This window comes from Salvia splendens, chromosome 13 (genome assembly GCF_004379255.2).
Source record: "Salvia splendens isolate huo1 chromosome 13, SspV2, whole genome shotgun sequence".
Classification (NCBI taxonomy): domain Eukaryota; kingdom Viridiplantae; phylum Streptophyta; class Magnoliopsida; order Lamiales; family Lamiaceae; genus Salvia; species Salvia splendens.
The window spans coordinates 5,341,951-5,359,021 of record NC_056044.1 but is presented as its reverse complement, the minus strand read 5'-3'; the positions used below and the strand labels follow the sequence as shown (position 1 = coordinate 5,359,021).

At 39.7% G+C, this 17,071-nt stretch overlaps 1 protein-coding gene across 1 annotated transcript; it reads right to left on the bottom strand.

Annotated features, from left to right (window-relative positions):
• Nucleotides 1-7,890: 7,890 nt before the first annotated feature.
• Nucleotides 7,891-10,265, bottom strand: LOC121761138 (extensin-2-like). The gene has a single exon (XM_042156738.1). It carries the CDS (start codon nt 10,228-10,230, stop codon nt 8,212-8,214), a length of 2,019 nt encoding a protein of 672 aa, XP_042012672.1. The 5' UTR covers nt 10,231-10,265; the 3' UTR covers nt 7,891-8,211.
• Nucleotides 10,266-17,071: the final 6,806 nt, after the last annotated feature.

Genomic DNA, 17,071 nt, shown 5'->3' with positions numbered 1-17,071 from the left:
TCGACTAGAGTATATACATATACAATTATTTAATTGTATTTGCATATTTTTAAAGTAGAAACAAATGGGAAAAAAAGAAATAAAAGAAAAAGGACTTGAGCTCAACTTAAATTTAAAATTTAAGTTGAGTTGCCTACGTATCCCCAATGCTCATTTGCATTAGGGAATCAAAGCCCACATAGTTCTCTTACCTTACTTACCTATTTGGCTTGGCCGGCGGTTGACGGTTGGCCTACGATTCATCCCCGGTGAATTTTTCTTGTGATCCCTCCTGACGATCATCCCAATCATTTTCTTGTTCTCTGACGTCAGCTTTGACCCAATCATCAAGTAACATCATGGCTTCCATATTTTTCGCGGAGAGCTTACTTCTTGATTCATCCAACACACGCGAGCCAACACTAAAAGCGGACTCGACGGCGACAGTGGAAGCCAGAACAAAAAAAATCTTCTTGGCCATTGACGCAAGTATGGGAAAATATTTCTCGTGTGTTCCCCACCAATCGAGGACGTCGATTTGGGCGAGAGGAGTAGGACCTTCATCACCAAAAGAAAAGAGTGAATCGAAATATAAATCTAACTCACTTACCATATCTGAGGACCTTCGCCGGTGTTGTAGCTGTATAGGTCGGCTAATTAGGATTGCACGTCGGGGTCATCATAATCGACTTGAAATGAGAAGCCAAAGTTATGTTGTTGAGGAGGGGGAGGTCTTCTGACTTGGTGGGTACTGTTATACTTGGTTTCGTATTCGGTGTAGAGAGCACGCAAGTTAAACTCGAAGGTTTGTTGGATAATTGACCGGTTCGGGAGGTTTATTTGAAATGTTTCTGAGAGGTCTACTCCGAATTAGTCACTGGTATCCGATTGCAATGCTTTAAGTGGACCAAGATTAATAGAACTCAAATTGTTATAATAAAAATCTAAAATCTTGGAGGTACCGGCTAATTTCCATTTTGGATCCAAGACCTTTGCAATCAAAAACACCATTGGAATCTCATTGAAATACTTAGAGCATCTTCAATAGCGGCGAGCGCACCGGCTAGCCGATTCTTGGCGCTCGCCGATCCGCTCCCCGAACCATTGCAGTCGGCGAGCTCCAAATCGACGAGAAAAATGGCGAGTGCACGCTGATTCCCGAGCGCTCGGCGATGCGCTCGCCGATCTCCTGCCGCCATTGCAGGCTCCAGATCGGCGAGCATGATTTTTTTTATTTAATTTTTGAAACACTATATATACGCGATTTGAACTTCATTTTCATTTGCACCACTTGTTTTAATGAGTACTCTCTCTATCTTAATTTCTGTACAAGAGCAACAACGCGAAATGAAGCACAACAACGAGTCTACTCCAGTGACGAGCGGGTCTCAAACTCCGACGGTACCCGCGAGAGGTGGATGGGGTCCGATGCCAGGGTACTACTACACTTGGAAGCAGATGATGCCCGGGGTGGCATACGGGGGTGGTATGTCGGGATGGTAGGGGATGCCGGGGGGTCCGGTGATGCAGGGCGGGCCGACGGTTCCAGGCAGGCAGGGGGGACCGGGGATGCAACCCCCTATGCCGATAATGCCGGGGTGGACACTCGGGATGCAGATGATGCCAGGGTACCCAGGGATGCAGGGGACGCTGGGGGGGGACAACGTCTATCGCCCCAGTCTTGATTTTGCTACTTCTTCTTCGCACATATCGACCCCAGCGGAGACGCAGTTCACTGGGTGTGATACTTTCTCCTTAGAGGAGTTGGGGATAGATCTCGGGGATGCGGACACCCCCGTTCAAACGGGGGGAGTAGGGGCGGGGTCGGGCCGCGCCAAAGAGGAAGGGCAAGAGGGTGGTCGGCTAGTCGTCGCAGCCGGTTGATGACGACAGCCCGGCACAGAGGAAGTGGACGGACGCGGAGAACGTCGCGCTGTCCAAGGCGTGGGTGAGTGTTTGCGATGATCCCCTCACCTCGAACTATCAGAGGATCGTCAACCTGTGGGCTAAAATAGCAACAGCCTACAAGACATTTTTTCCCGGAGGGGAGGCCACGCAGCGGGGAGGAGTGCCGGAAGGGATGGGACCGAATCCGGCAAGGGGTCTCCCGATTTTCGGGCTTGTACACCAACGCCCTCCGATTGCAGTCTAGTGGCCAAACTGACAAGGACTGCAGGAGGATGGCGGAGAAAGAGTTTCCCGTGCCCGGGCTTTACAAGGAGTTCACCTACTGGAACTGCTACCTGGTGCTAATGGACTCCGAGAAGTTTCGGGTAGGAGTCGATGCTGGCTGGCCGAAGAAGCAGCGCCTGAACTATATCAGTGATTACGCCGGCGGCAGCAGCGGTTCCCACGACCTCCCCGAAGATGCTCAGGAGACCCCGTCCCCTCCCGCGTTTACTCGCTGCACTCGTCCGATTGGTCAAAGGCGGGCAACGGGCTCGCCAGAGGTCCGAGGAGGTCCAGTCGCCATCCCCCACTGTTGGCAGCCCAACAACCGACCTCGTCTTCTTGGCGCGTCAACAAACGCGGGCTCGGATGTACAAGGTCATATCTGACTGGAAGAATGCCACTGACCCAGAGAAGAAGAGTTTTTTTCACGCACTGCTCATGAGTATGCGAGCCGATTTAACTGCCGCCGCGGCACAGGTGGGGGTCTCAGACGCGGGCTCAGAAGATGCAGATTTGGGGGTCCTGGATAGCGGCGACGATGGCGACGACAACGACGATGGCGACGACGGCGAGGCGTGAGGCGGAGGCGGGGGGGCTCGTGCGTGGAGTAGGAGTTTTTTTTAAATTAATGTAATTTTTTTATTGTACTTTTTTAATTAATGTACTTTTTAAAATTTTAATATTATTATTGAATTTTTCCGTATATGTGTCGTAAATTTAATTTCGTATTTTGTGTGATTGTTAATTATTTATTTTTAATAATTTTGTTTATTGTGGCTGGGCTATGACTGAGCTATTGTTTGTCCAGTTGCTTGTCCTGGTGATGTGGCAGAAGGAGTTTTAGAGCTGATGATGTGATAGGAGGAGTTTGTGGCTGAGCTATGACTGGGCTATTCTTATTGGAGATACTCTTAAGCCATTTCTCAATCATATAATATAAAACACACATCAATTCAGGTGAAAAGTAAGCATTTTTCATTGCAGTTTTAAAACCAAGTGATATATACATGCAATGCTCTAAAACACGAACAGTAGTGCAATAATAAACACCCGATAATTCAACAGTTGCATTTTTGAAATATTTGAACAATTTAAATAAAGCCACGCTATGTTCCCAACAACTATGCGAAATATATAAATCATGAACGGGATAGGTTCTAAAAAAATCACATAAAGAATCTTTATGCGTCAAAGTAGAATTCAAACAATCATATGTCGAATTCCATCTATGAGACACATCCTTAGTAAAATTCGTATATCTTACGTTCTTTTGATGACAATATTTTTCCAAACTTTGCCAATAGTTGGCTTTGATGGATTAATCTAACTGCAGTTCTGATAGGACTAACATGCTTTTGCCATAATTCAAGCGCATCTTGTACACATAAATTTAAAATATGACATATGCATCTTTGATGAAAATACTTACCTCCAATAACCGGAGCACAGGCCGCAATCAAACCACTAATACTTGCAATGTTCGCAGTTGCATTATCAAAACCAACAGAAAATATCTTATTGCATAATTGAAACTCACTCAAAACTTGAATAATTAAAGAAGCAATTTCGGGTGCAGTGTGTGGTGTCTCAAATTCTCTAAAACCAATTAAACGCTTGTTCAAAGTCCAACTATTGTCCAAAAAGTGAACCGTAATGCCCATGTATGAATGCCGGTTAAAACAATCAGTCCATACATCTGAGCAAATGTCCACTTTGTGGCCCAAGCCCAAGTTAAGTAAATAACGTGATAATTCAACATTTTCACTAAACATTGTCTAACGGTAGATCGTTGAACGGTCATTCGACCTACTCTTTTGATAGCTACGTTTAAACCACTTTGCATAGTAACCTCAAATTTTTTATCATCATACACATTAAAAGGAAAATGCTTCATTGCAGCCCATCTAGTCATAACGTCAGCAAAAAAGTTTTAACATATTTAAAAAGAGGCGTACCTGACGAACCTGAGCAACCGGGTTGGAAGTTTAGTTGGGTTTGGGTAGAGGTAGTGCCACATTCTACCAGATGCTTTGTCACCAAATGACGACGGAGGGTGTCATATCCCCCACCACCCGCAAATTTGTAGACTTTATCACAATAGTTACAATATGCATGAAACGCCGATTTCTCTTCTTGAGAATGCGGATCATGAGGACTTGAAATTACCACCGGGACCTTCTTGTAGTGTTTAACAAAAATATCAGATTTCAAAGCTTTTGTAGTGTTAGTGGGTGGAGGGGGAGGAGGCATCTCCTCATTTCCGTCGGTGCTAGACGGAATACGAGAATGAGATCTATCATCATTGTTGTCCGAGTCCGACGATATAAACACGTCGTACTCGTCATCTTGTTGTTGGGAACTACCACCGCCCCTCCCCCTACCTTGATGCATTTCAGCGAGTAGCATGATCATCCTATGATCTTCTTCTATCTATAAATATTATATAAGTTGAAGTTATAAGTAGGAACACAAAAAAATTTTAAAAACTCAATATTATGAAATTATGAATTGTAAAAATAATTTTTTAGAACTTACTTGCATGCGTTCAGCGGCCACTCGGGAAACCTCTTCCATAACTCTCGACGACTAGGTCGCCCTGATTTTGAGGGACGACTACTTTGATATTGGGCAATTCCTTTGCCCCGATCACCACGTCCCGGTCCACCACGAGAAGAAGACATAGTGATAAATGAAAATAGTATGGATGGAATATGGAGTATTGAATAAATGGTAAGTTTACGAACTCAATAACAAATATAGTAGTAAGTAGTAACTAGTAAACAACTTGAGCAATTAGAGAGAATGAGGAGAGAACAGAGAAATGAAGATTGAGAAGGAAATCCTTGTAAACACAAGAATGGGGTGAGCAAAAATGATGGGGGAAGTGGGGTATTTATAGGAGTAAAATTGGAAGAAATAAAAAAAATAATACAAATTTCAAATTCGGCCGGTTTACCGGTTGAACCGGCGGTTCAGAGCAAAACCGGCGGTTCAGTCCACGGTTTCCTGACGGAAACCGGCAGTTTCTGGCTGAAAACCGATGGTTTCTGACCGGTTTTCAGGCCTATACACTATCACCTATGCTTTTCCACCTGAAAAAGCACCGGAGCCGTCGGAAACCGGCGGTTTACGTCAGAAACCGCCGGTTTTTCTGCACACCTCGCCTGCAACCCTACGCTCTAGCCGGAATCTGCCCGTTGGGACCGTTGAACCGCCGGTTCAAATCGGCGATCCGCCGGTTACGGTTCATCATATTCCAGAACCTGAACCGGCCCGCTTGAATCACCGCCGCCGCCGGTTCCGGTTCCGGTTCATGAACCGGCGGTTCCGAACCGCCGGGCCGATTCGGTTTGTGCATGCTTATATGTAGTTGGTTTAGTAGAGTAGTGGAGTAGTGGAGCACTTGAAATCTTCCTATAAGTATTTCCTTTCATGTAATGTTGAGACAACGAAAAAAAAGAAACTACATTGAATAAACTTTCATCCTTCTCCTATGGATATCTCTCTCATCTACTGTAATCTTCTCATTTTCCTTTAGCCGGTTCTTTCTGTTGTTCGGCAACGATGAAAACACGAGCAAGGAGCCAAAAATATTATTTTGCGACGTTCCGGAGAGGAAATTGACTGCGACCGGGGTGACATGTAAATATCAACGACAAACAAAGTATACGAAGTAAGTAATATTTGTTTATTCATGTTCTACAAAAGCTTTGTTAAGGTCTTAAGGAAGGAGAGTTGAGGAAGATGAAGGAGGAAGAGAGAAGTGTGCATAATGTGTCGTGCAAGATGGAGTTAATTTCAATAAATTATTTTTTATTTCATTCTTTGTGCATAATTATTTGATATTCTACGCATTTTGAAAGAAAATATAATGTGTCGTGCAAGATGAAAAAGTATATGCATAAGAAAAGGTAATGTTAATTATACTGTACTTTTATTTTTTAATATTTATTTTAATATTGTATAATTTTAAATAATATATATTTTAAAATGATAATTATTTAAATATTTTATATTCTATTATTTATTGGGATGATAGTCATATCAATCACGGAGTTTGGTCATATTGTGGTCCGTCCATAAATTTTGAAATTAGAATATTAATGACGTAGTTTCATTTTTTTAAATTGCCCCAGCCCTACACAAATCAACATCTTTTTGTGAATTTAAAAAATGACAATACTAAGGGTTTAGGATAGAAAGTATAAATTGCGATCGTTATCGTTTATTGAAACTGAATGTCATTTTAGAAAGCATTAACTATATTAATTATAATGTTGAATGCATGCATGAGGTTATTTGTTTAAATAAACTAAATTCTAATCTTAATATGAGTCAAATGTATGTACATTGAATTTGAATCTGGTAATCTTCATTGCAACATGTATATGTACATAGAAATAATATATAAACTTACTATAATATTTTTGTTCTATATAATATGCTCGTTTATCAATACTATCATTATATAATAAAACTACTCTTCGCAATTTTTGAACATAAATTATACTAAATTCATAATTTTATACATCATAACTTTATTTTAATAAAAGTAACTATTTTGATCAAATGTAGTAATATTGTAAATGTTTATTATTAAATACATTTATAATTTTAGACCCATATAAGGATATTGTTTAATATTCAAAAAATATTTCATAATTTGATATAAATAATATGCGCCGTGTATAGCACGGGTGTAAGTATTGTTAAAGATTGAGATAAAATTGACAAATTTCAAAATAAAATCAATAAATTCACTAAATATCGTAAATCGTAATTTATTCATTGTTAACTTTTTTTTTCATTTTTCTATAAAAAGAATGTGACACGTAAGATTTCTCAATCAAAACTGAAAAGCATTAACCAGGGAAGGGCATCATCTTTGTTCTTTGCATAATTTGTAGATATTAAGATTAATCCTTTTAAATTGTGTTGGTTTATGAATTACAAAAGATGAACCGGATACAACCTAAAAGAAGGAATACATAATGAATACTGAAACGATATTACAATAAAAAAATCGACGCTATATTATTTCTGATGTGGGATAATTAACTCTTTTACTTAATCACATGACTTCTTTCATAGCTCATTTAATTAGCTCGCAATTTTACCAAACTTTAATTCATTATTTCTCACTCACCGGGAATCGGATTTGAGAAAAGGAATATACCACGGTCATCTACTCCGAACATAGATCGACGCTATATTATTTAATTTTACAAAATTAAATGTCTCGTTAAATTTATTCTTGGTAAAAACCTTTGACCGGACACACGATTCCAACAAATTGTTTTATAAGTTCGTAGTTGACTTTTGGAAATTCATCTCAACTGATTTTATGCACCATCTCATACATCCACAAGACTAATTTCAGGTAACTATAGCAAAATTAATAAAATCATGAAAATCAACAAAACAAAAAGAAACAGCTCTGCCCACCAATGATAGATGAGATAGACTTGGAGACTTGTTCACCTCACAGAGATGTAAAACAATCATGTGTTGGTGAAAAATTACAGAATTACGTCGTCAATGATTAGTTACAAACTACTTTAATCAAATTTGACTCTTGTTACTTGAAAAAAGCTCTTCCAGATATGCGATAAAAATGTGATTAGAGTATAATGATAATTATAAATAAAATCAGTTTGGAAACCCTTAATAAGGATCCGACTAATTGATTTGTAGATCATGAGTCTTAGTTTGTCAAAATCCAATATGTTCAGGAAGACGTTGATATAAAAAAAATCCATTAAATATATAAAGTACATGAACAAACATAAGTTACAATTACGATCAAAGAAAAAGATTGCAAGCATCGATCATCCACTCTTTTTTGTCCGCAACTCCTTGATAGGACGCTGAGCATTATGGATACTAGAAGAGAAGTGAAACCTTTATTTACGCAATATTAATGAAGCAACCAGAAAGAGAATCACGGTTTGTTTGAATGTGATAATGATGGTGGTTTTGGTAAATAAATAATCTGAAGGAGCTGAAGGAATATAATAACAAACTGGATCATGATGGATGGGGAGATGGGGAGTGGGGTGATTAGTATATTGGTGGAGGTGGTGGAGATTTGTACTGGTATGATGGTGGTGGACAGTCATCCTTCTGAGGTGGTGTTGGTGAAGATTTATATTTGTAAGGAAGAGGTGGTGGAGACTCATATCTGTATGGTGGTGGTGGTGGAGATTTGTAAACATAAGGAGGAGGTGGAGGTGACTTGTATTTGTAGGGTGGTGGTGGAGGTGACTCATACTTGTAAGGTGGTGGTGGAGGTGATTCGTATTTGTAAGGCGGTGGTGGTGGGGATTTGTATAGATATGGAGGAGGAGGTGGTGACTCATACTTGTAAGGTGGTGGTGGTGGAGACTTGTAGACGTACGGTGGTGGTGGTGGTGACTCGTATTTGTAGGGTGGCGGTGGCGGTGATTCATATTTGTAAGGCGGTGGTGGTGGGGATTTGTATAGATATGGAGGAGGAGGAGGTGGTGACTCATACTTGTAAGGTGGTGGTGGTGGAGACTTGTAGAGGTACGGTGGTGGTGGTGGTGACTCGTATTTGTAGGGTGGTGGTGGCGGTGATTCATATTTGTAAGGCGGTGGTGGGGGAGACTTGTACACATAAGGAGGAGGCGGTGGTGACTCATATTTGTAAGGTGGTGGTGGGGGAGACATGTACACATAAGGAGGAGGCGGTGGTGACTCATATTTGTATGGCGGTGGTGGAGGTGATTCATAGTTGTAAGGGGGTGGTGGTGGAGACTTGTAAACATATGGAGGTGGTGGTGGAGATTCGTATTTGTATGGTGGTAGTGGAGGAGACTCGTACTTGTATGGTGGTGGTGGTGGAGACTTGTACTTATAGGGTGGAGGAGGAGGTGATTCATACTTGGAGGGTGGTGGTGGTGGAGACTTGTAAACATATGGAGGTGGTGGTGGAGATTCGTATTTGTATGGTGGTGGTGGAGGCGACTCGTACTTGTAGGGTGGTGGTGGTGGAGACTCGTACTTGTAGGGTGGTGGTGGAGGCGATTCATACTTGTAGGGCGGTGGTGATGGAGACTTGTAAACATATGGAGGTGGTGGTGGAGATTCGTATTTGTATGGTGGTGGTGGAGGAGACTCGTACTTGTAGGCCGGTGGTGGTGGAGACTTGTAAACATATGGAGGTGGTGGTGGAGATTCATATTTGTATGGTGGGGGTGGAGGTGACTCGTACTTGTAAGGTGGTGGTGGTGGTGGAGATTCGTATTTGTATGGCGGTGGTGGAGGTGACTCGTACTTGTAAGGAGGTGGTGGTGGAGACTTGTATTTGTAGGGTGGTGGCGGAGGTGATTCATACTTGTAAGGCGGTGGTGGAGGAGATTTGTACACATAAGGAGGAGGAGGTGGTGACTCATACTTGTACGGTGGTGGTGGTGGAGATTCATATTTGTATGGTGGTGGTGGAGGTGACTTATACTTGTAGGGTGGTGGTGGTGGAGACTCATATTTGTACGGCGGAGGTGGAGGCGATTCATAGTTGTAAGGCGGCGGCGGTGGAGATTTGTATTTGTAGGGTGGTGGTGGAGGTGATTCATACTTATAAGGTGGTGGGGGTGGAGATTCATATTTGTATGGCGGTGGAGGAGGTGACTTGTACTTGTATGGTGGTGGTGGTGGAGACTCATACTTGTAAGGAGGTGGTGGAGGGGATTCGTACAAGTATGGCGGTGGCGGAGGAGACTTGTACACATAGGGAGGAGGTGGTGGTGACTTATATTTGTATGGTGGTGGTGGAGGTGATTCATACTTATAAGGTGGTGGCGGTGGAGATTCATATTTGTATGGTGGCGGTGTTGGAGACTCGTACTTGTATGGTGGAGGTGGTGGAGACTCGTACTTGTATGGTGGAGGTGGTGGCGACTCATATTTGTATGGTGGCGGCGGCGGTGAGCTGTAAAGATACGGAAGATGTGGCAGTGGCAAGTCGGGTTTCCACGTGGAGTCGGCATTTGCCGTGGCAGCTAAGGTGGTGACGAGAGCCACCAGAACCCACAGTCGGGGTTCCATGAAGCTCTTCATGGTTGCTAATGAAAGACTGTAGTTGTGGAGTTGGATCTTTCTTTTTTGTTTTCTGATTTTCATTAGTTCAACCTATAGCATTATATAGCCATTCCTCGCTACAATTTTATTGAATGAGTCTACTTTTTGCAATCAAATTGCAATTATTTTATTAAGAGTTGGTTGATGCCTATGGATTGCCGGTAAGAACTAGTCATTCAATTAGAAACAACTAATATACCTCATCTTATTCAACGCTAGAAATAGTATTAAAATAGCTATGCATAAATTGTTTTTGTTGATGTCAATGGACATATTATTCTCTGATTGATTGTTATGATCTTGATGTTAAAACAAATTGAAAATGACATTTAAACAGCACAAAATTTGAATACATCGTGGGGAAAGTTGATATTTAGTGGCTCGCATGATAATTAAACTACATTTTATTAGTATGTGATGAAAAAGTCTAGCATTCACACAATTAAAAATTAAGAAAACATACATAAATTATTGAAAACATACATAAATTATTCCTGCACCATGTCAAACTTATGCACCATTTCAAACTTTTTATGAACGGTGTAATAAACAATTATACAGGTGTATTTATATTCAGTATAGCTCATCAATAGAACATTACCGTGTCGGTAGCGGACAATATGAATTTTAATAAATAATTGATAACGAAAGTAGCTTAATAGAAGTCTTGTATGTATTCTAAAATCTTGCATAATTACTCTCTCCGTCCTATAATAGAAGTCATATTTTGTCATTTTAGTTCGTCCCACAATAAGAGTCACATTTCACTTTTACTATAAATGGTAAGTACGTCTCACATTCCACTAACTCAATTCACTCACATTTTATTATAAAACCAATATAAAAAATAGGCTATATATTCCACTAACTTTTTCAACCTACTATTTTTACATTTTCTAAAACTCGTGCTCATATCAAATGTGACTCCTATTGTGTGATGGAGGGAGTATTAACCGTGAGCCCCAACGTTAAATTCCTGACTTTAGTTTATGATATAGATATAAAAATAACCTTAATAAATTCAGTAATAATACTTTAGAAGATCAATAAAATGCCTTTTGAATGAAATAAAGAACAATTCAATCTAAGATTATTGTTTACTAAAATTCGTTTGAGCTGGCTTCGACTTGCCCTTATAACAAATTTTATTTATATATTTTAAAGACAAAAATATCACATGAAATTCAAGTTACGTTCTCTTATGTTTATGCTAGAACTTCTGTTTTAATTAAATCTTGACATGTAGTTGGGAAAAGGTTATATGGAAGAACTAATCAAATGCGAAAACTAAAAATCAAAGACTTTAAAATCTCTTGCGCAGAAGACAGATTCGTTGAGAGAAATTTATAGCTTTGATTCTTGAAATTTTCTAGAAATCCTATGCTACTTTATAACCAGAATCTCTTACGCCAATATTTTTGGAGAACCCATTTGATACCATAAAATTGAAATTGTGTTGGGAATGAAATTTTATGGAATTGAATTTGAAAGAAAGGTTTTCGTCACTCGTGTATTAATAACAAGGGGAACATCTTTTTAGGTCAACGAACTTTGCTAAAGTATCATTTTAGGTCCGTGAACTTTGAAAATATCATTTTAGGTCCATCAACTACAAGTTAATATCATTTGACGTATTTTGAACTTTTTTTAGACGAAAATTTCCTTAAGGCCTTCAAATGGCAACTTGGACAATTCTTTCTCCACTCATCTTGACGGCAAATTTTTATATTTAAATTCAATTTGGATGGTAATTGATCTCCATTCTGAAATTCATATAAATAATACTCCAAATGACAATCCAAATTAATATAGCTATCTAATTCCAAAATAAATAAACTAAATATAATTCCCAAATCCATATAAATAATACTCCAAATAACAATCCAAATTAATATAGCTATCTAATTCTAAAATAAATAAACTAAATATAATTCACAAATCACCTATAGTAAGTTCTTAAAATGCAGTTTAGATTGAAAAAACAAAATAAAGTATCAAGTCCCAATTCACTATTCCTAAATAATTGGTCATCTAATAATTGAAAAATTAACACATATTTTTTAAGGCAAATTTTAATTATATTTAAATTCAATTTGGACGGTAATTGAATCAAATAGTAGTAAAAAAATTGTTGGACTCTAGGTTTTTGACGCAAGATGAGTGGCGAAAGAATTGTCCAAATTACCCTTTGAAGGCCTTAAGGGTATTTTCGTCCGGACAAAGTTCAAAATACCCCAAATGATATTAACTTGTAGTTGACGGACCTAAAATGATATTTTCAAAGTTCACGGACCTAAAATAATACTTTGCCAAAGTTTATGAACCTAAAAAGATGTTCCATCTAATAACAAAGCATGCAGTTAAACCCTACAGATTCTAAATTCCAATTAAACTCTAATAAACAAAAAAAAATTAGTACTACTAATAATCCTAATATGTAGGAAAATAAAGTGCATCCTGGGCTCAGAAGATAAATAAGTCCATAAGCAAAATATTAATGGGCCTGAGTCAAACTTTAAGTTTCCTTTGGGCCACGTTTTTATGACAAAACAATTCCAGAGATACACTGTATATGAATTTGGAATTAATTATCAATCATACTCCCTCCAAACCTTTTAATGGAGTCACTTTTGTTTTTCTATTATAAAAGAAAAAGTAATTTGAGATAACCCAAAATAGAATATAATTAAATTAAATTAATTTGGGACAGAGAAAATAGTTCAGAAGTTGTCGCTTTGGCAAAGTTGTCCTCAATCTTCTAGACTGACCATGCGATCACAAATAACATGGAGATCGATTCACAATTTTTTTTTACCAAACTTCATAAACTGGTTATCCAACCAATTGACAAAGTAAGTCTTTTGGATCTTTAGGAAGACAAATGGAGACGCTCCATTTCTCACATCAATAATACCATAGACTATTGGACATCCATGCAACAAAAGAATATACTATATTCGGTGGTTTCTGTTTGCTCTTTGCAAAATACACATCTATTGTCCTCAATTCTAGTCATGCTAAGTATCTATAGAGTTTCTTTGGTGTTGGGTCTTATTTTGAAGTTCACTCGTTGTGGAATGAGATTTCTTAGAACAAGACTTCCATATCCATCTAGCTCCGCCCATGCTTAAAAGAAAATTCTCCTTCTCCAACAAATGAATAATTATTTGATTTGTAAAAGAAAATTCTTCTTCTCCAACAATTACTTAATTTGTAAAAGTACCACTCTCGCATTAAAACTTACATTCGAATATACAAGTACAACTCTATTCCACTTTGTTAGAGCATCCACAATGGCGGCGAGCGGACCGGCTAGCCGATTCCAGGCGCTGGCCGGTTCGCTCCCCGAACCAGGCGGCGAGCGGCAATTCGGCGAGAAAATCGGCGAGCGCATGCCGACTTTCGGGCGCTGGCCGATCCGCTCGCCGGTCGGCTGGCCGCCATTGCAGGCTCCCGATCGGCGAGCGATCGGCCAACCCATTTTTTATTTATTTATTTAATTTTCGAAACACTATATATACGTGATTTGCACGTCATTTTCATTCGCACAACTTGTTTTAACGAGTTTTCTCTCTATCTTAATTTCTGTACAAGATCAACAACGCGAAATGAGTAACGCGAGTGGTAGTAGTGGTGGCAGTGGTGGGGATGCTGAGGAGTACGAACGGCAAATGAACGAAGAGTTGGAGGCCTATATGTCCAGTGAGATCAACCGGCTGATACAAAGGGCCTTGCAGCCGGCGGTACCTCGACCTCGACCCGTTGTCCACCTCCGAGCAGTGATTGAACGAGATCACGTAGCTGCACATCAGCGGCTATATGAAGACTACTTCGCACAAGAGTCGCGGTTTAACGCCAACCTTTTCAGGCGGCGTTTTAGGATGAGCAGGGTCCTGTTTATGCGTATTGTTGACGCTTTGGAGCATCGATATCTGTGTTTCCGCTTCAGGTACGATACGGCTGGCAGACCCGGCCACACACCTATTCAAAAGTGCACTGCGGCAATCAGGCAGTTGGCCTACGGAAGCGCGGCAGATATGTGGGACGAGTACCTCCACATCGGTGAGACGAATGCCCTTGAATGTATGAAGTATTTCTGTCAGGGCGTGGTTGAAATATTCCATGATCAGTACCTTCGAAGCCCTACCCCCGAAGACTGCCAGGAGATGATGTAGATGCACGGGGAGAAGCATGGGTTCTCGGGTATGTTAGGCAGCATAGATTGTATGCATTGAGAGTGGGAGAACTGTCCCGCTGCCTGGAAGGGGTTCTACACGACCGGCTACAAGGGAAAGAATCCCACGACGATCCTCGAGGCAGTAGCTGATTACCGGCTGTAGATTTGGCATGCGTATTTTGGGGTAGCCGGGTCGAACAACGACCTCAACGTCCTCAACTCGTCGCCCCTTTTCAACGAGCAGTGCCAAGGCGTCGGTCCAGCCATCTATTTTGTCGCCAACGGCAACCGACATGATATGGGCTACTACTTGGCGGATGGGATATACCCTAGGTGGCCCGTCTTTGTGAAGACGATCAGATGCGCATCAGATGAGAGGATGGCCTACTTTGCGGAACGGCAGGAGTCGGCGCGCAAGGACGTGGAACGCGCATTTGGTGTGCTCCAGTCTCGATGAGCAGCAATTAGGGGTCCAACGCGTTTGTGGCATGTCGACTGCATTGCTGATATAATGTACGCCTGTATTATCATGCACAACATGATTGTCGAAGATGAAGGTGTACAACTGACTAGTTGGGCCAACGACGATAATGAAGCCGGTCCAAGCCACGGCGTGGCCGCCCCCAACGTACGAAGCGGGGTACCTCACGATGAAGCCGGCCACCTCCAAGCACATGCCGACATGCGCCAAATGGATGCTCATATTCGACGCAAAAAGGATTTAATTGAAGAGTTGTGAGCGCGGAGGACTGCACGACGTTAGTTTTTTTTAATTATGTAATTTTTTTTAATCTACATTTTTATTAATTATGTAATTTTTTTTAATTAATGTACTTTTTTTAAATTAAATATTATTATTGAATTTTCTCGTATTTGTGTCGTAAATTTAATTCCGTATTTTGTGTGAGTGTTAATTATTTTTTTTTATAATTTTGTTTATTGTGGCTAGCCTATGGCTAACCTATTGCATGTCCAGTTGCTTGTCCTGATGATGTGGCATGAGGAGTTTTTAGTACTGATGATGTGTCAGGAGGAGTTTGTGGCTAAGCTATGGCTGACCTATTGCTATTGGAGATGCTGTTATGAAACCATGATATATCAAATCACTATCATTTAGAAGATATTTTAACGTCTTCGGCTAATAATAATTACACGCTTTAATTTATTGGTGGAAGGCGCCATTAATTTGTAGATACCTGTCGCCAGAGCTGTGACATTTAACTAATCAATTTCGAGTTGTTAAGCATTCTTTTTCACTACGTAGTATTAACTTGTCAATATTTCATTAATATTTAGATATTTGGCACATGTTATAGATTTTGCCCAATCACATAAAACTAATAATCTACTTCGGAGTATATGGATTTTTATATTCCACCGCTTGTCTATTGTGTTAAATTTGAAATATATGATTGTAAAGTGGATACTCCCTCCATCTTATAAAAATAGGGACATTTATGATAAAATTGGAACTAATGCAATGACGGATCTAGTATATATTCACAAGGGCAATTGCCCCACCTCACTTTTCATTTATACATAAATATATACTCCTATGTAATTTTGTTATAATATGTTTCATTTGATTAAATTGCCCCCCTAGTATTTTATTAAAAAACCCAGTGTTGTCCTTATGAAAAAAAAACGAGAAGTCCAGACATATAGTTAATCGTAAAAAACTTAGTTGCCTTCTGTAAAAGAATACAAAAATTCGGAGTAGTTGGAGTGTCAAAGACACTAGTCTCAAGAGCCGATAGAGAAAAATATTTCAGAGGAGAAGAAAAGTTATGTACGAATTTTAAAAATATTTATATAGGGTTGTATTAAAATGTCAACTATATTTAAAATGACAACTTATCACCATTGAGAACCCTTAGATTTAGGAGCGGATTCAATCTTAGTCTGCCACGTGGCAGACTTGTTTATGCATCAGAGATTGCTTGATTATCTCTAATTTTGTATAGTAGATTGCTTGAAATCATATACCGAATTATTTGTCTATTTATCACAGATTGTTTGCATATGTATAGTAGATTGTTTGTCTAGATGGTCATTGTAATTATGGTGTCACCACAATGCTCTGATTTCGTATCACAGATTGCTTAGAACCGTATGCCGAGTTACTTGTCTATGTATCGCAGATTGCATGGTACGTTGTTGTCAAGTTATCACTTTAAGGCTGGTGTCACCATAACGCCCCCTGAACAAATGCATAACTGATTAATTAAGAAAGATAATGAGCAGGATAGTTAAAAGAGTATTAGTGGATAGTAAGACTCACATTATTATTAATGTTTAATACTCCATTCGTCCCGTTTTAGCAGTCCCAGTCACTTTTGAGCACTCGTCTTGTAAAATGATAATAAATAGTTAAAGTGGAGAAATGGTAAAGTAAGAGAGATAATAATGTAGTTAAGAGTCTTAACTACATTATTATCTCTCTTACTTTACCATTTCTTCACTTTAACTATTTAGTATCATTTTTACAAAACGATGGCTCAAAAGTGACTGGGACTGCTAAAGCGGGACGAAGGGAGTAGTAGGCTATAGTAGTATATGTTGTAAATAAATTAGTTGGAGAGAAATTTCTATAAATGAAAATCGACTATTTTTATGAGACGGACGGAAAAGGAAAGCGTCTAT